General features: G+C 40.6%; 1 protein-coding gene across 4 annotated transcripts in view; it reads left to right on the forward strand.

The window, feature by feature from the left end:
- Nucleotides 1-24,125, forward strand: part of LOC131468486 (neural cell adhesion molecule L1-like protein) — a 47,743-nt gene that overhangs the window by 161 nt on the left and 23,457 nt on the right. For all 4 annotated transcript variants that reach the window (XM_058642792.1, XM_058642794.1, XM_058642793.1 and 1 more), the window contains exons 2-12: nucleotides 18,037-18,206; nucleotides 18,429-18,537; nucleotides 18,657-18,844; nucleotides 18,944-19,066; nucleotides 20,409-20,579; nucleotides 20,870-20,908; nucleotides 21,070-21,181; nucleotides 21,254-21,435; nucleotides 21,575-21,709; nucleotides 22,587-22,727; nucleotides 23,497-23,608. In XM_058642792.1, coding sequence (XP_058498775.1) covers nucleotides 18,037-18,206; nucleotides 18,429-18,537; nucleotides 18,657-18,844; nucleotides 18,944-19,066; nucleotides 20,409-20,579; nucleotides 20,870-20,908; nucleotides 21,070-21,181; nucleotides 21,254-21,435; nucleotides 21,575-21,709; nucleotides 22,587-22,727; nucleotides 23,497-23,608 — 1,482 coding nt within the window. The remainder of the gene's footprint in view (nucleotides 1-18,036; nucleotides 18,207-18,428; nucleotides 18,538-18,656; nucleotides 18,845-18,943; nucleotides 19,067-20,408; nucleotides 20,580-20,869; nucleotides 20,909-21,069; nucleotides 21,182-21,253; nucleotides 21,436-21,574; nucleotides 21,710-22,586; nucleotides 22,728-23,496; nucleotides 23,609-24,125) is intronic.

Genomic DNA, 24,125 nt, shown 5'->3' on the forward strand with positions numbered 1-24,125 from the left:
TTGTGTTCAGTCAGGCGTGGTGTGCTCTGTGTCTCTCCACTTCACAGTCTCAAATGAGAGCAAACGTGCTGTTAATGAAAGTGAATGCTGGTAAAACAATCAGTGCCATGCATAGACGATTTATTGAAGATTGGTCTTTTGGTCCTCATGAATTATTAGAGTTATAGGGTCTAATTAAAGATAGGGTACGCGATCTAGCTCTTTTCCTCAACACTAAAATGTCACTACAACTCTACTTGTTACTTGTTCACATTCATTATGTTGATCTTTGGTGTTTTCTTACCCACACATGAGCTGTGACTATGGTTCGCAATGTCACAATGTCATGCTCTTCTCTTTATGTGTTTGTAGGTGTGGCTTTTAAAGGGATTTTAAAGGGCGGACAGCATAATAATCTGTTGTTGCTGGTTTTTTTTAGTTTTTTTTTTAAAGCATGCTGAGGATAATCACCTTTAAGACATTATCCCCACCGGATGATGCATTATGTCATGGCGTGTAGTGACTCTATGAGAAGCTCCCTCAGCCTTAGCTTCACTTTAATGAATTCTTGACAGTATGTATTCATTGTACAGCTTCAGTTGATATTTTCAAGCACTAATGTTGAACCATTTGACTGAAAGGGGGAATTGATCCAAACAATCTATGCAACAATCTGAGCTTATAAATATATATCCCTTCCATGTTTATTGTTCATTCAGTATTAAAACTAAATAAAGCTGTTGTAGCAATGATTTCCCATCGCCACAGACACATAAGACAGGCTGCTCACAGCCCCAAGAGACTTTATTAGAACTGCTGCACACACAGAATCAACAGAAATGCTGTTGTTCACCCCGGCCTCTTGGATGTATGTGTCTTGTATGCACGTCCTATCAGTGTGCAGCAGTCAGGCGTCTGAGATCCAGCGGACTTCTGCATATCATGGGAGAGCATAATTACCAATGAGCACAGCTGTGTCAACTCACCTGATACCGCTTTCATGAGCCATCTCCACACCTCCACTTCCTGCTGCATTTGACAGCCAACCATGTCCACCTCCTCTTCAGCACTTTAATGTTGAAAATCTGTGCTCGGTGTCTCGGAGGGGCTGCAATTTAAGATTTTATTTCACTTGTTTTTTTCTGATTAGCTGGAGATTTAAACCTTTCATCTGGTTATAAACTTAAAAAAAATATGATCCTTTGTTGCTCAGCTCACGCTTATGTTTTTCTCTCGATTGCACGGATTGTTTTGAAATGTACCTTCTACATCCAGAACTCATCTGCGTTTTATTGTTTATCGGACGCAAAAAAAATGGGTGATGAATTCTAAATATCAGAGAGGGTGAGTGGTTTGCCTGAAAGCACCTGTTAGTATGTCTAACTGGAAAATTGCAGTGGATTCACGCTGGAAATGTCCCAATGCTGTGAAAGGGAAATCAAAACTTTCCCTGGCTAATAGCTCTCCATTGGTTAACAATGAGAACACATCAATACAAAAGTGCCCCAATAAATCCCTTACTGCTACTTTTTCAGAGATTCTACACCATTTTACCCCGTGACAGTTACATCCAGCATGTGTTGCCACATGCCAGGCATGCATGGTCTCCACCTACATGGTTTGCCTTCCTGAGAAAGAGACGACATAATTACCTCTCAGCAACCTGGGTGATTGTATAATTGGAGGCTGTCAGGAGAGTTTTTTAATATTCTGTCAGTGATGGAGCTTTAGTTCTCGAAGCCTGACTTGTGGTAACTAACAGTGGTAAACTGATGAAAAACACCTCCGTTACTGAAATTAAATATTACTATGATTCATGGATGTGTAATATATATATATATAGCACATTCACGTAATACACTGTACATGTCAAATGCATTGGATGGATCTGAACTGCTGCCATATGTGTCGTGACAGAGTGGAGTTTAAGTTTAGCTGCTGTCAGCAAATGTGCAGCTCATTGTTATCCATTCTGGACAGTCAGTGCAGTGTGAGCTTTACCAGGCAGCGGGGTGAGTTTAATCAGTGATGTGTGGCTCGGAGTTTTATCTCCTTGCCACTCATTTAAAAATAAACCTCATAACGCTATTATCATGCAGCCGCTACATGTTAGCACAAAGAACGTCTCCTACTCTTACAGGATTTCAAACACTTAAATATGTTGATTGGTTTTCGCCTCAAAATCCTCGAGGAGTAAATGTTAAAAATGCATTGATGTGGCAGACATGGTTGGGTATTTGACTAATAAGAAAGCAGATGGGAGGTGTGCCAAATCGTAACATTCCACGGCATAAAGATCAATGCACATGATCAGAGTGGCTGTGACCTGCGTCGAGCGAAGCAATGAGAAACGTTTTTCATGACTGCAATGCGTTAAATTGTTCCAACATACATACAGATGTTGAATTATTTAAAATTCATTGCTGTGCATTCAAGCAGAGCGAAGGCTTAAGTGTAAATTTTCACCTGAATATGCTCACTACGATCTTAATTTCTCTAACAAAATACAACAGATTCAACTGTTGGAAGCCAATTGCTTTAAAGTAGTTGGCAAGTCAAGCAGAATCCCCGTTGCCACTGCAGAAAGGATTGAATGTGAAAGGAATGTGATTGTGTTTGCTTTTCCAGAGATGCGCAATAATCAGAATATAATCTGCATGAATAAATTAAGCATTCTGTTTACGACTGAGTCTGCTCTTGAGAATGCAAGATAACAGCTGCCGCAAACATGAAACCTTATTGAGACTTTACATGTGTAAATTAATTGATGTGCAAATTGAAAACAGCCATTGCTGCGTCTGTTTTTTTTTTTTTTTTAAATCGGGTCTCCATTACTCAAATAAATGGGCAAACTAAAATACAAAAGGAGAATTTGAACCTTTGATAAGGAATGGCAGGTGGCTCCACCGCAACGTTCCCGCGGTCTATCTCTCTGTGACCACTCGTGTGTGTACTTGTTTCCCTGTGTCTGTGCCATAAAAGGACACACACGGACACACACACAACTCTAATTTAATGATGGTCGGTTGACTTAGACTGGTAAATGACCCTGGAAAAGACATTAAACGAGCTGAGCGCTGATTTGTGTATTTGGTGGGGAAATTTACTGCCGTGCACTGAGGACGAGCAGTCCGCGTTTGGAATGCTTGTGAAATATTTACGGGAGCCACTGACACAGGAACTTACCACAGTCAACACTGTGGCTTTAAATAGAGGGGTCACTGTCAGACGCTGATTGTTTCTTCACCACGTCTGTCCCATCCATCTTCTTAACCATTTGTTGACAGATTAGTTTGCATCAGACATCCAGCCATCACGGGATTAAACAGGAAATGTCTTGAAGAAGATCTTCGTCAATCTTTCCAGTGTAGCGACCAGCAGCCTGGTTACCATGGTGTCTGGCTTTCTGCCGCTTGGCTCTGGCTGTTCCTAACAACCGAGAGCAAAGGTCATGACCACTCCAGCCAACAACTGCTTGGTGAAATCAACACCTCACACGGGGGGCACAAATAACTTTGCACCCTGTCTGAACTGGTGCAACTGAAGTTTCTCCAATGAGCACGAGAACAGCAAGAAGATCTGGCTTTTGAGGGAAATCCTCCCTGCTGTCCTCAGCCTGATGCTGCACTCTCAGGAGCATTTGCACAAGTTCAAACTGACAATAGAAGCTGCATTCCTCTCAGTGAGTGAACAACGTGGTCCACTGGCACTTGAAACACTCCTTGCGGCATTCATCTGCACTCAGTAGTGCTGTCTTTCAAGGCATTCACTTTGGGACGGACACAGAACGAAATTGTGACAAATACAGCACATTGCCTTGTTGTCAGTGACAGCATGTCCCGCTCGCCAGACGATGGCCTGAAACATTCTCTCTGTGTGAGGTCACCTCCTGCTGATTTCTCAGAGGATCACTATGTTCTGTTTTTGCTTTGGTTCTGTATCTGCAGACGAAACAGCTAAGGTGAGTTTAAAAAGCAGGGCATCAACGCTAAGCCTGAGTGTACAGTAGACACAAGTGTGTGTATAGAAACACAGGCCAATGTCTTGCGTGTTTGACAGTATAGTAAAGAATGTTGCTGTGACGCATAGTTTTCCGTGTCCATACACGTTGCCCTGCTTTGAGGCGTATCTGCATGAGCAACAACAACTTATGAGAAACTCAAACATGTCACTTTCAGTGCTGCGGCTGATGTGTAGCATTTCCAGGGGGATTTTCCAAACCATATACAGTAAGTGGGCAACTATGGTGGAAGTATTAAGAGCCTAGGATAAAAATAGCAACATCACAATGAAAGTACAATAATACAGTTATATGTAGTTGCACCTATTCAGTTTCATTGAAACAAAAAAATTGCTAAATACAGTATCAAAAATGTACATTTACAATTTACAGTGTTGTTGTATTAAGTGACTATTACATATTTACACTTTTTTATGTGTCCATGTAAAATCTACAGAATAACTTTGTTGCTGCAGAATAATACAAAGTATGTTTTATCTTTGAAATATGAAAAAAAATAACTATGGCATATCCTTACAATTGTAAGACTAATGACTGAAAATCCATTTTGTTTATTTTACACTTGCCAAAATGAGATAATTGCCTGGATTTGTACTGTTAATCTATGGCTGCTCTTTATTTATCATTTTGGCTGTAAAATGGAAGAAAGTAGTAAAAAAAATGTTTGTTATTACAGAGATGTCATGAGAAAAGACAAGGACTGTCACCATATTTCAAAAACTGTCAATCAAAAAACATTAGTTATTGTTACCATTACTGTTTTGGTCAAGCAAGGTTGTTAGTCATTGCACTGTGATGCCTCTTCACTCGGGTGGAGCTAACAGCTAAGCTAACAGGTGAATCCGCAGATTTCTTCATTATGTTCTCATCTTTGGTGTAGAATGAGAAATCTTTTCACATGCTGCGATTGTCTGCTCCAGAGGACGGTTTAGCTTGCTTGTGTTCTCCATTTTCACAGCAAATCTAGAAGTTCTGAGAACCTAAAGCCAAGCTGCGCTTACTCCTGGCCTCTGCTGGACCACTGACTTCATACAGTGTGATGGACATCTAAGCTGTATATTTTGAAATGAACAGGTTTATAAGATTTGTGTCTGAACCTGACCTCCAAGTTCAAATGGACAACACTTGTAAACATAATGCGTTTACTGTCATAGCTGAACAGAGAAGTAACTAATACCAGCAAATGTGTGGACGTATTTTACTTAAAACGACTAAAAAAGTGATTGTAGTTTCCAAAAATGATACACAACTGATCATTCATGAGCTATTTGCTGCTCGTTGAGTTATTCAACTAAACAAACGATGAGATTTGATTGACAGAACGCATCCTGTATTTCCATTTTATTTTCCAGACTGCACTGAGCACATTGTGCAGGTGTTGTACAAGCTTGTTTAAATCAATGTGTGTTTGTCATGGTAATGCGTGTTGTTTTATCTTTATCATAGTGAATTTTCCTTGGTTATGTGAAGTCTTTAGTGCTACTTTTGTGACACACTATGGGAGGATTAACTTTGCCCCTTGTACTTGGTGCAATGATTTTGCTTTACCTGCTACTGTTGGTCTTACAATAGACTCTGAACTGAATGTCTGTCTTCTCTTGCTGCTGGAATGTGATTCATATGCTAATTAGTTCAATTCCCATGGATTTCTCTCTCCTGTGCCATCGACATAACCCCCCAAAACTCCCTCTACCTCCCTCTCCTCATCTCCTGTATGTATTTGTCTCTCACATGCTCCCTCACTTTCAGTACTTTCGGGGGTCACAGTCTCACTGTAGCTGTAGTAGCTATACGAGACACTTGATGTACCACTTCATGGCAGGTGTAAGTCATAAACCTGGTCAGATAATACTGTACATCTAAAATCAAAAAATATATTGTCTTCAGATTGACCAAATTGTCCATCTATCGCTTAGTGTGCTGTACCTGGTAGCTTATTTCTGGTATGTTCATACTCAACTGCTTGATTTAGACGGAGCAGCATAACAAACTTTTAGTAGCTTTGATTAAAGATGATAAGTCATGTTGTTTGTTGAGTTGTGACATCCAAACTGTTTAGACTTGTCTTTTTTTGTTCAAGTCAAGTCAAGTCAATTTTATTTATTATAGCCCAACAATCACAAACACAGTTTGCCTTGAAGGGCTTCACAGTCTGTACAGCAAGTGACACCCTCTATCCTTAAAGGCCCTGGTATACTTCAAATCGAGTGAGCAAAAACTCCGCAAGAACTCCCCTTGTACAGGGGAAAAATGGCAGAAACCTCGGGAAGAGCCACAGAGGGATCCCTCTTCCAAGACGGACAGACGTGCACGTTCAGCAGATTACAAACAAAACATCACATTTACAGAGAGAGAAAATAAAGACAGATAGAGACCAGGGGCACTTCAAAAAATGATTAACATCAGCACATCGTCCAGAGTGTGATTTGCCAAATGCCCCAATCTGGGGTTAGTTCGAACTCCTCATGTGACCCTCAGAGAAGGACAAGCACTAGATAAAGGGTAGATAAGCTATGGTGGCACTTTCTTTCTTCTTTTTCCTGATATTCTCACTCACTCGTCTTCTACCGCTTCATTCTCCATATGAGTGGGGGTGCTGGTGCCAATCTCAGCTGGCATAGGGCGAATGGCAGGGTACACCCTGGACAGGTCGTCAGTCCATCACAGGGCCACAGATAGATATATTCAAATTTACCTAATAATCCCCATATTGTGGGAGGAAACCGGAGAACCTGGAGAAAACCCACGCACACATGGGGAGAACATGCAAACTCCATGCAGAAAGGCCTCATCTTGCTGCAAAGGCAGGAGTGCTAACTACTACACCAACCAATCTTTTTCTGATATTGATATTTGTTCACTTAACTGCAAATACATCTTACCTCGTAGCCCTAAAGCTGTAAAAACCTAGGGAGAATTTAAGACTACTTATGTTCTTTATCAACAAAAATATTACAGGTCTAAACTTGGTTTAGGTGTTACATTCAAAAGTATATTTTTGACTTCATTTCAACAAGGTTTTTGTTACATGTTAACACCAACATGGTGTGAAAAGAGAATCTGATGACAGTGTGGTATTAGTACTCATCTCATCTTGAAGTGCCGTTGTTCCCGACCTTGCTTATTCACAGTGAGAGATTTGTTTTGTTATGTTGTGGTCGCAGCTTTCATCGTTAACTTTCACTTTCCACAGTGCCTTAATAATCATCCACGCCTCACTCCTAACACTACATGTTAACAGGGGGATATTGCAACCTCTGTCTTTCTGTCAATAACCTTTGGGTGTTACTTGGCTCAGAATGTGAGACCAACCACCACGACTCCAGACTGCCAACAGGTCCAGTGTAGGTGGGAACATTTCCCAACCTGATTGGTGTGCCCACTTGTCATGTGGCCCACACTGAAAGATGTCAAGGAGCGCATCATCTGCATACAGTTTGAGTCAGGACATCACGTCATTCAGAACATTTAGCTTTTCTTCGTTCTGGCACTTTTGTCCATAGACCAGCTCCCAAACATCCGATCCAACACAGAGGAAATCCTAAAACACTCCTTAATGGACCCTTTAAATAGGACACACAGACCAGAACAAACTCTTTCATTCATCGTGCTCCAGATATGCAAATGAAGCAAGGTCCTGACACTTTCACAAGCATACCCCTGTCATGGGCCTGTGTTACTCACGCAGACTAATGCGAGGCAAGGCTCCTACAGTCGCCATCATAATTATAATTTAGACCTACCAAACACCTTTGTTGTATTGGAGGTTCAGACAAGCAGGAAATAGGAAGCTACATTAAATCACTTAGCTGCCTCAATCACGTCAAAGTTTATCCGCTGTTACTGTTTTATGTGTTTGATCCCTTTGTTTTGATACTACGACTCAATAAATAACTCTTTTAAAATGAATCATTTGAAGGGTTTTGTCCACTTCACTTGACAGTTCTACTTCTCTGATGTAGTGTTGTCCTTCTTCGTGAGAGCCTGTTGATGAGTAATAGCTCTGACTGTACATTATGTGGTGACTCATGAGTTCTATTATCTTGACGTGTTGCAGCAGAAACTCACATACTGTCAGCTCAGCATGAGAAGGTGAAGTAAACGGTTTTCTGACGACTTTCTCACAAAGAACTTTCCGTAAAGTAACAGCTTGACTTCCTTTCCTTCCACGTGGATTTGTTAAAGATATGTAAGCCCTTATGCATTCAACGTCTCCCCTTGTTAGATATCATATTTTTAATCTACATAGAGTGCGCACGGATTTAGCTAAGACTCCCTTCATCCGTGGGAGCAGATGTTAGAGTGGAAAGATTACAGTTCATCCTTCTCTGCTTTGTTTGAGACAAAAAAAACAAAACTATAGCTGCAGGTGCTGAAGACTCAAAGACCCAAAATATGGTTTTTTTTCAAAGTGACAAGAAAATCACTCTTTGGTATTCTCTGTGCTTTTAGTGTAAAGCTCGAGGAATAACATCCACGGACTATGTTTTTAGTGTTTGAAAGGTAGAGTGGAAGATGGCATGGGACATAGAGAGAGAGCTCACAGTGGTGTGTGTGTGTGTGTGTGTGTGTGTTTGGACACAAGATCAGACAAGTTTCTCCCTGATGTGAGGCCTCATTACTTTCTGTGTCTAAGCTCTTTGGAGATGAATGTTAATCCCCTGGATTGAACAACAGCTGTTATTTCCAAACATCATAAAATGGCACTTATCACTTGTCATTCAGTACATGGAGGTTTCCGTAGCTCAATGGGTGACTGCTGTTGTCACTTCTTTCTACTCCCAACAATGAGAGGAACAATGAGATGAGGAGAGAAGGGTGTTAACAGGTGTATTGATTCATGATTAAAGCTTTGAACAGTGTATCAAATGGAAACATATAGCCATTATGTTCGGACATATGAATTGGCTTTTAGTTGCTATGTGCTACAGATAATAAATTGTCGTTTGTTTATTTGGTCAAAGAGGCTAATGGCATTGTTATTTCATAAGAATGAATTTAAATACTCACAACCCAGAGAGACAGAGCCGCATATTGAAAGTAGACCCAACGCTGTGTCTCATTTAGTGTCTCACATTTCTATTGCTAATGCTGCACACAAATAGGCACACGCACTACTGTATGTCGTATGTTGTATTTAAAGAGACACATGCACTATGTCAGCGTCAGTGTGTATTTATGGGTGTTCCGTACTTAGCACATAAACAGGTGGAAATCACCGTTAAATTAAATAAATGACTCGGTCGTTCGAACGTAAACAAAATGTTTCTCTCTTTAACCAGTGACAAAGCACAGAAGGGGAACTGGCACAGACTGAGAAAGTTGGTGGACGAATAACAAACGTTAATGTTTCTATGAATTAACAGTGATATACAAGTATACATTAGGGGTTGGCTGGTATGGGTTCTTCTATGACCCACCCCTGATGCGCTTTCATTACAGCGCGGAGTGTTCACACAGATATGTTTGCAGGCATGAGCAAGACACAACGCACACGCATCCTGTGTGAACCAGGGTGTGGTAGGTCTCATTGTGAGTTCTCTTGCCCGTATGTAGACACAATTGTTCGCAGCTTAACATAAAATGTATACATGTGTGGATTTAAACAAAATAATATGACATATCCCAACACTTCCGTCAACTCTTTAACCCTTACGTTTCCCTCAAGCAGTCAGTCCTTTTGAGTCCACCAAGCGACTGAATATATAGTGAGAGCATGATGATTACAAAGCAGCCTCAGCTGTGTCAATTAGCTTCTTCACACCTGCACTCCCTCATGCAGCCACGCCCACCTCCCCACACACACACACACACACACTGATGGCAGCCAATGGTCGATGGTACCAGTTTTTTGGCCAAATGTTGTTTTATGTTATCTTTTTTGTGCTCCATCTGATAAAAAATTAAACCATTAGATAATAACAAAGTGATACGCATTAACGCAACACACGCTCCAATCTGTATTCTGCGTCAGCCCTGCAGTGTTCCTTTCACTTTCAGATACATTGTGTGCCACCTAAAAATTAAAAACAGGCTATATATATATATGTATATGTATATGTATATGTATATGTATATATCTATCTATCTATCTATCTATCTATCTATATATATATACATATATAATAGACTTTGTTCACATTAGACATGAAATAGTAGGACAAACAGAGTCAGGTTTTACCAATAACAATAATGACAGTTCCAATAGAGTTTTAAGAAAGTCTCATGCTATTGTGCAAGTGTAAGGGTAGGTCACACTAAATACTTGACACTATTACACTGTTGTTGTGAAACTGCATACATGTTTGCCATATTTCTGGATATGTTCCAGTAAAGTGAAACACACACAAACACGCACTCCGGGAATGTATGACAGAATTAAATCGAAATGTCGTCCATTTGGTGAGGCTCCACCAGCCAAACTAAACCCCTTTAGGCCATCAAGATTATCCGGTAAACTCATTACCAGCTCATCTTGGAGCACAGAGGGCAGTTTTGCACGCTCCTCTGCCTCTCTGCAAGGGCAAAGAACAAAGTGCTCATGTCATGAGGGTTAAGGAAGGTGTGGAGAGGTCTTCGCGCGACCTCTGCATTGTCAGGGAGGAAGTTGAGTGTGACTGCATGTCTCCACGCTGTCTCCTCGTATGCTGCCAGCTGAGGCAAACTAATTAAGCTTCTGAATGCCACTCTGTCTCTGACTTCTTCTAGAGAGATGTTTCTATGGTGATTCGTGTTGTTTTTGTCATAGGCTGTGTCAATCAGAGAGAAAGCCAGTTTTTGTACTGAACAATGTTTTATGGCTGTAACTACAATGGCCAATGGAGCGGTTAAGGACAGGGACTTTGTTTGTTTAGGGAAAATATTCGACTTGAAGGTCCGGGTTTAATAGTGTGTTTGCAGTTTGCTTGACAGGCTATAGTTGTTCTTTAGAGAGGTGACCCTTAATGTGCCAGCACAGGAACCACTTAAACCCCACCTGAGTGAACTGGGAGCCCTTTAATGAGCAACACCACAACAAAAGGACCAAAGTTACAATTGGAGGAATGAAACCTACTCACCATTAATGAGTAAGTGAGGGAATGAGCAATGAGTCTGCTGTTGGGATTGATTACAGGCATTAGCAATGTACAATATCATTCCCCCTTTTAAGTTATATGAAACAATTTGCCATTTATCATGGCAATTTTTAGACAATACAGTTCTTGACTAATTGCAAATGTTAGCCAAGTGATTAGGAAACATTTATCTCAAGTCTTGAAGTAAACAAAATGCGGAATGGAAGAGGTGTGGGGGTGCTATCGAAGAAGTTGGCACCTCCACAGCTCCAACAAACTGGAAACCAGTAGCTCTACTGGCAATTAATCCACAGACGAGACAGAGAAACAAAGTGTAACATTGTTCTTGTTCAAATAAATGTTTATGTTTGTATGTTGATTCACTGGCAACATTTCAACAACTGACACGGGGAATGCCTCTGAGTTGTTATATAATCTGTCAAATAATCTGAGAGTATATGCTTGCTTGACAAGACATGGCAAGTTTAAACGGCAAATTTTCATAAGTTGGCCTCTGTATTGAAACACTATATGTGTGAAACACATGTTGTGCTTGTGTTTCCTTTGAGTTTAGCCACTTTGAAATTTGTTACGGTGAAGTTTTAGTAGTAAGTACACAATAACCCTCATATTTTGGTGAAATAAAGCACATGGCAGTGGTGTGTAAAATACAAACACAGAGCCAGAGAAGCATCAACATGTCTTTGTCTTCCCATTGTTTATACTGGAATGTTTGAAATACAAGCTACTACACAATTTACTTTAAACCTGTTTGTGAAAGCGAGTCCGAGCTTCTGCCTCTTTACATAATACTGGAAGCACAGGTTTGATGTGGAAGCGCTCCATGTGTGTCACAGAGCTGTTCGTGTGAATTCCAGCCTCTCATGATGACTCGTTTGTTGATGTGAGACTGAAAACAGAGACACGCGAGATACGACACAAAAAAAAACGCACTGACCTTAAGGTAAGGGCGGTTGTTCTTTTGTGACCTTAATGACCTTAAAATGGTGACGAGTTTTAAGCCAAACATAGCTACACGCTGCGAAGCTCATATGGTATGGTAAGGATTTTTTCAACCTTTAACCTGTGAGGAGAATTCTAAGAATTTTACACCTGTACAACTCACTGTGTACAGGTGATGTTTCTCCGCCCACTGATACAGAGACAAACTCAGTCATGGCACATACTTAAAATATTTGTTTTGTTTATTTGTTTATCCTTTCCTTGTTTTTCTGGGTAACTGTAACTGATTGATGGATTCCTCAGTGCATGTGTTTTTGTCCTCATCTTCTGATAAACAGGACAATCACTGAGTTAATAAAGAGGAAAATATTGTACTCAAAATCAGAATATTCTGTGCCACACATTCTCACATGTAGCCAGTGTTGTGAATGAATGTTAACAAAGCCACAGCTCTGTTGCATGTGGTTTGGAGGTTTCGTGGTTGTGGTCGTGCCGTCATCAAACTTTTCAGATTAAGCCAAAAAACATTGTGAGCTTCATGACGTCTGAGTTTTTGTCCACATTTGCAGCGCCCCCCCCCGCATAATCCTTTGCCATCATTTTTGTGTGTGACACTGTTGACGTGACATCCGCACTTTTAAGAACGTGACCCTAAATAACATATCTCATGGAGTTAGCACACTCACTGTATGTGAATGCCAGAAATCCTCTCAATCATTTCTGTCATTGTCTACGTTGACAGCAAAGTCTGTCGTCTTTCTTCTTTGGCGTGCAGGTGTACGTCGTATGTACACATGTGTTCGCACAGTCTGAATTTGTCTCCATTGTCATGCAACGACATAATAGACCACAACATCGGCTGCTGTTGTAACTGTTGTAAACCTGTAGGCTAGGCGTGTCCCTGTTTCCTTCCATTACGTCTTTAATTATACACGTGATTAAACGCAAGTGTTAATTGGTCTGCTGTTCAAGATTTTGTTGTGGACTTAATCCTGAAATAAAAAAAAAGGCTTTGACATATTTAGCCAACTTCACACGTTTCGTTTTAATCTGGTTTAAGGTTACGAAAGGCTTTGATATAGAGTAGGTTGCACCCTCTGCAATATACATTAATACATTTACAAAGGAAATTTGTGAAACTATTGTTGTACATTATGTAACCAAAGTACTAGACAGGTATCTACTGTATATAATTACAGTTTATCAGATCTACAAGCAAGCTGTTGTGAGACAGTAAAGCGTCACGTGACGCCTCAGTGGCGTTAAAAGTAAAGAAGCGTTATCTTCTGCACATAACAACAGCACATAACTCAATAGTGTTTTTATTTTTCAGTGACACTTTTGGCTTCGCCAGTGAAGTATGGTTTTGATGGTTATTGCGTAATTGTTGCTGTCTCCGTTGTATTGGCAAGGCTCATGGACATACATATTTCATTTCGGCACCGAAATTAACACGCACATGTATAATCTCAACCCGGCAATCATGCTGCAGCAAGGGTTTTGTACATTTCTTGTAAGCTATGTTGTAATTACAGTGTATTCCAGAGCTTTGTGTACAGACAGACTGACAGACAGAAGTAAACGTCTTATAATTATCCGAGAGCACCAGAGGCAAAGGAGGAAACGTGAAATGACAAAGACGCACGGGGCAGGGCAGCCTTCTTTACTTAATCATCACAGGGGAGTGAGATGTGGAGAGGTTGAAATTCACAGCTTATTCGGTCATTTCTTTAAACATTACCATTCATTTTAGGAAACACTGAGCTCTCCATTAAAATCACATTTAACTGTGTGGGGAGATTCAAATTTAAAAACGATAATTCCCGAAGTATATATGTTATTTTATATAAAATTGAATACACATTTTATAGGTTAGCACAATCAACTTGGGATGTCCAGCTTTGTATGTTCTCTCTTAATGTTGAATATTGTAAGTTTTAAATTATTATATACTATATACTATTATTAGTGACTATTTGTCCTTAACTTAGGCCTAACAAAACCACGTCTGCGAGTCCATTTGTTGCTAAATTCAATGACATTTGGACACGTCTGAACATGCTACAGCTGTTGATTTTTGATTTACATTAATCGTTTTGTGCACACGGCCCCATGTCTCCGTTGCATGTCAAGCTCCGAGTGAACATGCAGCACATCCGTTATGCTTTTCCTAGAAGGCTTCTTGCTTTGTGTTGAAATAGGACCTCCTCTCTTAAACGTGGACGAGATCCATTTGAAGTGTTGCCAACAACAGACTGCGTAATGGCACACAGCCACTCTCGGGCTTCAGGCTGAATTGAATATTTGAGTTAGTCACAACTCAAAAATAAAAACATGTCAACTTAAGCTACCCAGTTAGTGTCAGTTTTATTTATTTAATAAAAAAAAAAATATATATATGTATATATATATAATAATATAATATATATATATAGATAGATATATTATTCTTTGACCTAATTTTAATTTGAATGATATATATTTATGGGTGACACTTTCATTTCCTTTTTTTAGCCGTACTATGTTAAAATTGTTTTACTGTATAATAGAATTGTTTTTTGTATCTCTCAATCGCTCAAGAGTCCCTGACCATGGAAGCATGATCACATGTTTTTGAGTTCTAATACTTTGTCTAAGTAAAAAAAAAAAAATGGTATAAAGGCCAAATCAAAATCATTAAAGTCCCCATTTAGTGTCATTTTAAAAATGTCATAGAACAGATTTGCACAGATTAAAACCAGGTGTTTATACAATATAGTATGCATGTATAATGGATGCAAAGGATGACACTTCTGGCCACAGTGAGCATTGCTTTCTCCACTAATCTATTCATTATGTATATTTCCTATAGAGTACAGATATGGAAACAAACTGAAGACCACTGACTCCTGGGTCTGCCATGCTACCCATAGTGCAAAAGTTGATGCCTCAGACAGAACACAGATTGAATGGCATTATTCTACTCTGATAAGAAAATGTAAAAGGAAGAAAGTTAATCTGAATCAAAATACCTCTATCATCAACATCATGTCTATGTCAGGCTCGTTTCCCACATCCCTCCGTCTACTGTATATCAGTACCCTGGAGCACTGCACTTCCACAAAGGCCCCACTTTCCTGAGACAAGATGACTCCTTTCCCTTTTCAGCGAAGCTAGGACACATTGCATTAAAGGGGCTGAGACAGAGCATGGGTGTAAATGGGTGTGCATAGCTCCTTGAAGGCAGGATGGAGGAATCAAGGGAAAAAAGGGTGAGAAAGGGAGAGAGAGAGAGAGAGAGAGAGAGAGAGAGGAGGGATGCAAGCTGTACTTCCTCTCCACCCATTCTTTAATGCTCACAGAGAAGCCCTGCAGTGCCGGCTTTGTCCCTCTCATTGTCACAGACTTACAGAGCTCCTTTGCCCAGAGAGAGGCTTTGGTGACATATGTCACTTCAGTGAGTCTCCTATGCTTCTTTAGCTGCTTGAGTGGAAGGGCGGGCAGAGAGGCGTGTCTGTGCACCAGGAGAGCAGCAATGAGGGGTGGTGGAGGAGGAGGAGGAGGAGGAGGAGGAGGAGGGAAGGACATGACAGAGAAGGTTCAGAGAGAGATGTTGGAATGACTCTTTGATGTCCTCGTCCTGTGCTTTTTCCTCTGGGGTCTGTAGTGCAGCTGTGGTCGACCTAAGATGTAGAATGACTCAAACAAGAGTGAGTACTGGAAACTTAATTCAAAGTTTGATGTTAGTTGTCCCTGAGGGAGGATTCCTCTCATACGTACTGGATCTGTGTTTGAGTAGAATGCTCTGTGAAGGTGGGTCTGAAGGAGACTGTAAGAGGTTTGAAGTGAAAGAAATGATTGTATAAAGTGGGGTTTGTCTTGGATTAGTTGTGTAGTAGTCACACTCTTCATGCTGTGGCTAACTCTTGGCTTAGAAAACATAATCCCAGCAGATCTGGGGCTGTGATCTGCCATGTGTTCAGGTAATAGATCCCTTGGTTCCCAAAACAAATGCTTTGTTTTGTGTTTACATAGGAGCTCCACCCCGTTTTACGCTCTGAGGTTTTTGCCTTTAGAACAGGCTGTGTAGGCTTTGTTGGTTTTGTCATTATAGTGGCAGATCTGCAGGTCTCCACGTGTGCACACAGCTTAGTAATTTGCCTAACTCACAAGGTTCTCTGAGTAAGCAGCAGGCGGTGGGTTTTTCTACACAAGAATGAAGGCTGCCTGGGTTTGTTATATATTCTCTGTTGTCAATGTTATCAATGGACAGTAAATCTGGACGAAAGGTCTCACTCCTCATATCAGTGAAGTACTCCGGAAGTTTTCTGTGTGTGACTTTAATCAAATCACTAAGTTAATTATTAATCAGGCTTTTGTAGTAGGTTGTCATTGCAAATATCTGTCCGTGTGGAAAAAAACCCATCATACAATAGCAACAGACCAAGAATAAAAGTTGCCCATGTTTGTTATTTCTGTGTTGTCAGGATCAACGTGGAGTAAATCTGGACGAAAGGTCTCACTCCTCATGTCAGTGAACAAGTACTCCTGCTGTTTTCTGTCTGTGACCTTAATCATAGCACTATCATTAAGTTAATCATTCATTACGCTTCAGTAGTAGGGTTGATGATTGTTGTCATTGCAAATTTCTGTCCATGTCTTCCTCTTTATGTGGAAAAACATCACACACTAGCATCAGACCAAGAATGAAAGCTGCTTCATTACAACATGACATCAAGGTCCGTGTTTACTCCACTGGTACAAACATTCAAACAGCTGTGTGTACTTTCAGTCCAACTCCCCCAAAGTTCCTACTGCACATACTACTTGTTCAATTTGTTTAATCGCTTTTATAGTCAAGCAAAACTTAATCCTGAATTGAGTTTGCAACAATTACCACGTTAAACCTTTCTCACAAAAACCCTGAGCAGCACTCAGTCCTATTTTAAAGCATCATAGCTTTTCCTTCTGCAGGATGAAACCCATTTGGCATCGCTAGTGTTTCTTCCAGCGATTCACCCGCTTGCAAACGAAGCTGGGAAATACAGATGGGCTTACGACAATTTATAGTCTGCCATCTTGGAACTAGCGACAGTATAGCAGGCAGCCGCTCAGATTTGGTGGCAGCTCTAAGCATGCCATCCAGTGCCACCACTCAAGCATCACTGTTTAAGGTGTAAGTGCTTTGCTGTGCTGTGCTGCGACACCACAATGACAGACAACGGCTTACTCGGAATGGTTTGTGTCCTCGGTGGGAAATGTTACAGATTCTTTAATGAGGGCCTTTTTACAGAGCTTTTCAAATATTTTTTTAAAGGACTTTTAATTTGAAAGGTGCAAATGGCTGAGATTACATAATGAAAGGGCTGGCTGGGTGATATGGCACAAACACTGTCACAATAAAAACGTTTTAAATCCGTCAGTATTGCTAATTTTCAATCATAGCATGTTAGATAATTAAAGATTAGGGTTTTGTCTCTGAGTGAAAGTCAATGAAAACGGCGAATTGTGACCCAAAGTGTGTTTGCACAGTGCATGAACCTGAAAAACCTTAAACCACAATGCCATGTAATATTATTTTCACGCCACACCCAATCTAGCAATTTTAATGACTTTTAAATGTATTTTGAAGGCATTCATCCTTCTGCTTACATTCTCCATTCTATGTTGTGCCTTTGAGTTCAAAATGCCCTCTAGGTAACTAACCTAACCTACATGTTCTTGCAAATCTTTATGGAGGACAATATTTTTTACCCTGAGACACGGCATATTTGAGCGGAACAGAAAAAAACATGTGAAGATTTGTCTTTAGAAAAAAACCACTGCTATACATGTTAGGGGGGTTTTGTGCTGTCAGATCGTACTTGTGCATGTGCCTCCCGGTTGTCCTAAGTTTCACCTTAATGTGACAAACTGCAGCCCATTTAGAGTCAAGCAACTACCATCCTGACATTCTATGAGGTCCTATATCAAACAACTGGATTGTAAGTGAAATTATTGAACCTATAAATAACACATTTCAAACTCTGACTCTCCCAGGTCCTCTGTGCCGCAGCAGTTCAAAGTGACGCCAGCTGATCACCTCGTTTTGCTGATCTCGTCTGTCTCCAGTAACCAGTGGAGGGGAATGAGTTTGGTAGGGAGACTGCAGTTTGCTCTGCTTATGGCCTTGACCTCCAGAGTGGCAGGCCTCAGTATCCCCCTAGAAGGTAGGGAGTGCTTGTTAGTACATGTTAGAAGGTTTTCAAATATATAAAATGTTTAAGTAAATGCTTTGCCTTTGAGTCCAGGTCTACTTTTTTTAGTTCACTCTAGATCTAAGGCACCTTATTTGTCCACATTATGCTGCAGTGTTGGCACAAAACGTTGCCAAGATGCTGACTTGTTGTCTTTTTGAAACAAATTGTAATATGTGTGTGTTCATATTACAGTGGAGCAGCCTCCAACCATAATAACTCGCACATCAGGTCCTATCATTGTCCTTCCTTTTGACAACTTGGTCACCATCAGATGTGAGGCTAAGGGCAACCCACCACCAGAGTAAGTGGCATCATCATCATCTCTAACCCCAATATTTAAACAATAATCATTGTTAAGCAGATGCCCAACCTTTGATCACTTTGCTGAATAGAAACGTATTGTCTGTTTTGCTTCAACAGATACAGATGGACAAAAGATGGCAAAGACTTTACCCCACCACACATCGCAACCAGCAAGTCAGGCAGCACAGGTGGAAATTTAGTGCTTCAAAATAAGAACCTGAACCTGTTTCAGGGTAAATACAGATGCTACGCCTCTAATAAGCTGGGCACTGCTATAACGGAAGAAATTGAATTAATGGTCCCGAGTAAGTAACACTTAATGTATACAGAAAGCTGTTACGTGATGCTTTGCGGACTAATTATTCAGATCTTTACATTTCCTCTGATGCCCGTGTTTTCATTAGGTCTCCCTAAATTTCCAAAGGAGGATATCGAGCCTCTTGTTGTGAAAGAGGGAGATCCAATTGTCCTTAAGTGTAACCCTCCAGAGGGTGTGGCACCACGGCAGATATACTGGATGTCTATAGGTAAGACAAGAAGCAAGTGTTTTTAAATGCGATTGATACGACGGGTTGGTTCAGTCTCTGTTCAAACGCATACACGGTTTTGCACAGGGTTTATACAGCGCATTAGATACAAGCAGAAATCACACCTTCTTTCACTTCTCCGCAAACATCATTTTAGGATCATGTGGAGGTCTGTTTGGCCCTGATGTCAACATCTGTCCTCAGTGGACTGTTCACACCTTGCATTTAAATGACACCCTGGATGCATCTCCTGTGACCACATATGATTAGAAATGAATACACTTAATACTAGGTCTGAACAGGGTCTTAGTGTCAAAAAAGTGGAGTGGAAAAATTAGAAGTAGCTTGTTACTTTCAGAAAAGGACAGTTATGGAGTGGTACAAACTCATAAGTTTAACTCAAGGAGGCTTTTTCTCCCACCACTGTCGAAACCCAGTGATTTAGGGTCAGTGACCTTCCTTCTGTCTGAAGAGGGGCTTGAGTTTTCGGCAGAGCTGCACTTCAAACAAACCTGGGTTAATACATGTATAATGGAATAAGGAGGAGAATGAACTGAATGTTCATCCTCACTCTCAGCAGAACACTGTGCCCTTTGTAGCCACTTCATGTGCATGTGTTGAAAAAATATTATCTTTGCATTAATGGCTCATCTTTCCCTTAACCCATTTAATCCCAGCAGTACCATGTGGCCTAGTGACAGCTGTGTTTGATAAACATGTTACCTTGGCCTAAAAGAGGAACTGTGTGCACTCACAAAACAGTTTTTCGCCTCAATAACTCATGACCTACAGAAGTAGAAATTCTCTACAAACATTTCCACAGGCTCCAAGATTTACTGCTAAGAGTTTGCTGGTCAGTTTGACTTCATGCCTCCTATGACATCACCCCCTGCAAGATAAACGTAAACTGCGCTGTGATGTGGTTGACGGAGGCATCCAACCTTAAAGTGGAAATTCTAGTTTATGAGTTTGCTTTGAACACTGACGTAATTACTAATGTCTTAAGGCAACGTCTTAAATTTCACTGCTAAATACTGTGAATGGGCAGACCGAGGAGTCAAAGAGAGCGCCACTGACCCATCACTTCAAATAAAAGCTCAGTGTAAACCAAATATGCTGCTGTCACAGTGACGTGCACGTGAATTAAGGAAACTCTTTAGGGCATTTCCATTATTGTCTTGTGTATACAGTACGCAGCTATGCTGTAGTCGTTTATTATCACGTGACCTCAGTGTGAGGTTCCTTTGACTTTTGCTTCTCCAGAGCAGCCAATACAATGGTTTGAGTGTCCGATTTGGGTTTTCTTACCCATAATTATTGACGTGAATACGTTTCTCTGCAGGTCTCCGGCACATTGAGCAGGATGACCGGGTTTCCATGGACATTGACGGCAACCTGTACTTCTCCTATGCCTTAAAGAACGACAGTCGTCAGGATTACTGTTGCTTTGTTGCCTTCACCAGAATACGCACCATTGTCCAGAAAACTGCTATGGTTGTTGTGGTCAAGAGTTGTAAGTTTTTAATGCATGCTTTAAGTTTTTTTTTTTTTTTTTTTAAATCAAAATTATAGACCAACTGCTCAATGACATCTCAGTAAATTATTCGCATGACATAAGACAAACTCCAGATCACTGTATAGGTATATTTAAGATATTCGTGTACCGCATACCAAGAAGCAGGGCTTGCCTTGTCATGTTTCTTCCAGGAATCTTTGGCTTGGGAAATGTCAGTGACGACCTGCTCTGCCGTCACGACCAGCATCACTCTCACGACATTATTGTTTTGTCGTTTCTTTTTCTAGTGAAACCCAACAATGAGTCTGCTGACAGCAGCGATGCCGGTGAGTGATAATCCCACATCAAAGCGGCATTTAAATGAAAACACTGTCGTACAATGTGAACCCGCAACACTGTGCACAAAGCTGCACATAAGAGACTGATTCGTAAAACTTGTGATGAAAACTATGCATGTGAGTGATGAAGACCGCTCTCTGTGGTGCAGTTGAAGCCCCCCCAGTGAGAAAACCTGGCCTGCTGCTGCCCTCTGGTGTTCAGACAGAGAAGGTGCTGTTGAAGGGAGAGGACCTGCACCTCGAGTGCATCCCAGAGGGCTTGTATGTACATCTAATCACATGCATTTTGACATGTATCTATCACTGTGGCTCATAATATGTTTCATGTTTTAGTCCCAATCCAACGGTAAATTGGATGAAACTGGGAGCCAAGCTGCCTCCACGGAAAAAATTGAACAACTTTGGAAAGCAGTTGGCCATCCCCGCTGTGGCAGAAAGTGACGAGGGGAAATATATGTGCACGGTCAAAAACCCAGCCGGAGAGTTTGTCCACTACTTTGATGTAATAGTGGAAGGTAAATCCACACCAGGGCCTAATTACACACTGAATGCGTTTGTGAGTACAAATGTTTGTGCTTCAAAGGGAAAGCTGCTGACACAAGGATGGCAGTTGTTTTGACTCGGTTCAACACAGCTCTCTTTAATGTCTCCCAGAGCCTCCAAAGTGGCTGACAGAGCCTCCTCAGAGCCAGCTGACTGTGATTGGGACTGATGTTCACATCAAGTGCTCAGTCAGTGGAAAACCACCGCCAGACATAACGTGGAGAAGGAATGGAGACATTTTCCAAGGTGACGGGGAATAATTCTAAGCTGTGGTTGAAAGCATCTTTTAGCCTCGGGGCAGGAGAAGTTGACAAGAAGCTGTTTTCTTAATTGTGCTTAAAAAACTCTAGAGACAGGCTTGACGAGGAAGAACTGCGCGGACTGCTTTGTGTGCCAATACAATTAAAAATAACTAGTCTTTACTTCTCATATTCATCACTTTATTTGATTATTATTTTATATATTTTTATAACAGCGACCTTTAACATTTAAAAGTGCAGTCACAATTCAATCAGCCTTCCTAGATTTCCCAGTGTTGCATCCCTGTCTGGCAGAAAAGCATCCACACTGGCTTATCTGCAGCAGTCTGTCGTTTCAGCGTTGTAGACTTTCATTTTACTTCATACTTTCATTTTGCTTCTCCTCCGGTGAAGATACTTTCTGGGAAGAGTTGTGAGGCTTTTTTTTATGTCCGGCATTGCTCAGACATCCAGCGCATTGCATCTACTCTCGCTGCTCTCTGCTCGCTCCCCTGCACCATTGTTATCAGTAAAGCCAGTATTTTCAATTCCTGCTCATGTTTCCTTCATCTCTGATGTCACGTCATGGCGATTTTATCCTGATATAATACATTCCTTACATATGTCACCTTTAATCTTGTCTGCAACACGTCAGAACAAGTGAATAATAGTTCATCATAATTATGTTAAGCTCTCGTCAACATCTCCAAATCTTATCTCTTCAAATCATTCTTCTTACATCATAATAATATACTTTGAAACCCGAATAGAGTTTAGCATTTTACTAGTTTTAACCAGATAATATATGCCATTATATGCCACTCTATTTGAAAAGTCCATTGTTGTTTTCTTCATGCCTGTTTTTTTTTTTTTTTTACCGTTAGATGACCCAGTGAGCAACACGCGAGTGCTCGATGACACTGTGGTGATTCACGACGCCACACCAGAGGACAGTGCCGTCTACCAGTGTGAAGCCTCCAACACTCATGGCAGTATTCTCGCCAACGTCAACATCATGATCACGAGTGAGTTCTCCAGCCAGTGAGGACACAATTGTGTACATTATGGGTCTTTTGAGATGGTTCATTCGCTCATCCAGTATTGTTAAATCGGACCCCAAACATCCCCATTATTCTCCTGGAAGCGTTCATCTCAGGATGGTAACCACAGCACATGGAGTCTGGCCAGCTACAGTCTTAATGTAATAGGATTTATAGAAGCTGCTTTTATAACTATAGGTGTACCATTTCCTTTCGCTTTCTAAATGTACAAATACAATGCCATACCAGGCAAAGCGCTGACAAAAGAATCAGAATTTCGACTAATTTCAAGGTTGTTTCAATCACATATTATTTCCAGTCAGTTGACTGACTCTACTTTCATTGAGCATTAAGTGAAAGTCATGAAAAATTAATTTTTCAGGTCTGAAGTATTAGTTTGCTCTGATTAAGGGTCAAAAAACATTAAGTAATGATAAGTATTTTTACTGCTGTCATATTAGACTCAAGCATACTTGATAATGACGTGTCAATATGAATATTTTTCTAAATATTTGAAGGATTTGATGAAATTATGAATTCCATCTATGACCACATGACCTCCAATATCTGCTAAATCAAAAATATGTTTTAAATGATTTTGTAGTGATTCTTGTGTCTGGGAGTGAATTCTGTCTATTTATTTTTATTTTTTTCTGCCTTTAGTTCTTTTGCGAAAAACTCTCACAAATAACAACTTGACATTCGAGCTGCTTCATCTTCCTTCTTCCTCTCTCTCTCTTCCTCTCTCCTTTAGATACAGCTCCTGTGATACTGACAAGAGACTTCCAAACGTATGCTGTGATACTGGGTGGTGACATCACCATGAACTGCAGTGTTTTTAGCTCCCCGCCACCGACTATCTCTTGGTTAGTGATTACCATGAACATTTAGGAACTATAGTCCTGTTGGCATTTGTCAGTGAGACCAATTTGTTTGCTCATTTCTTCCTTTATTTTCTTGTTTCTTTCAGGGTGATTTTATTTATGTATGTACATGTGCGCATTGTGGAAACGGTGTGGTGTTTGCGGACAAGAATGAACAATATCGCAGCTTAGAATCCTGCTTTCTCTTCTACACTGTTTCAGGTGTTAGCCTTAAAGACTCTGGTGACGGCACTGGTGTCTGATATAATCCTCCTCCGCTCCCTGAAATTAATCTAATTCCAACGGCCATGTTGTCTCTGCTACAGTTACATGGAGAGTTAATCAGATTTCTAAAGAGACCATGAGAAAAACAAATTAAAAACATTTTAGGATAATACGTCTGATTCTGTTAGACAATGCTCCTATTCAATCTGATCAGCAAGCCCTAGTCCTGTTTTGCTTTAATATAGATTAATAGGTATTCTACTAGTTCAATGGGAAGTGAATACTTCACATGACC

This window comes from Solea solea, chromosome 11 (genome assembly GCF_958295425.1).
Source record: "Solea solea chromosome 11, fSolSol10.1, whole genome shotgun sequence".
Taxonomy (NCBI): domain Eukaryota; kingdom Metazoa; phylum Chordata; class Actinopteri; order Pleuronectiformes; family Soleidae; genus Solea; species Solea solea.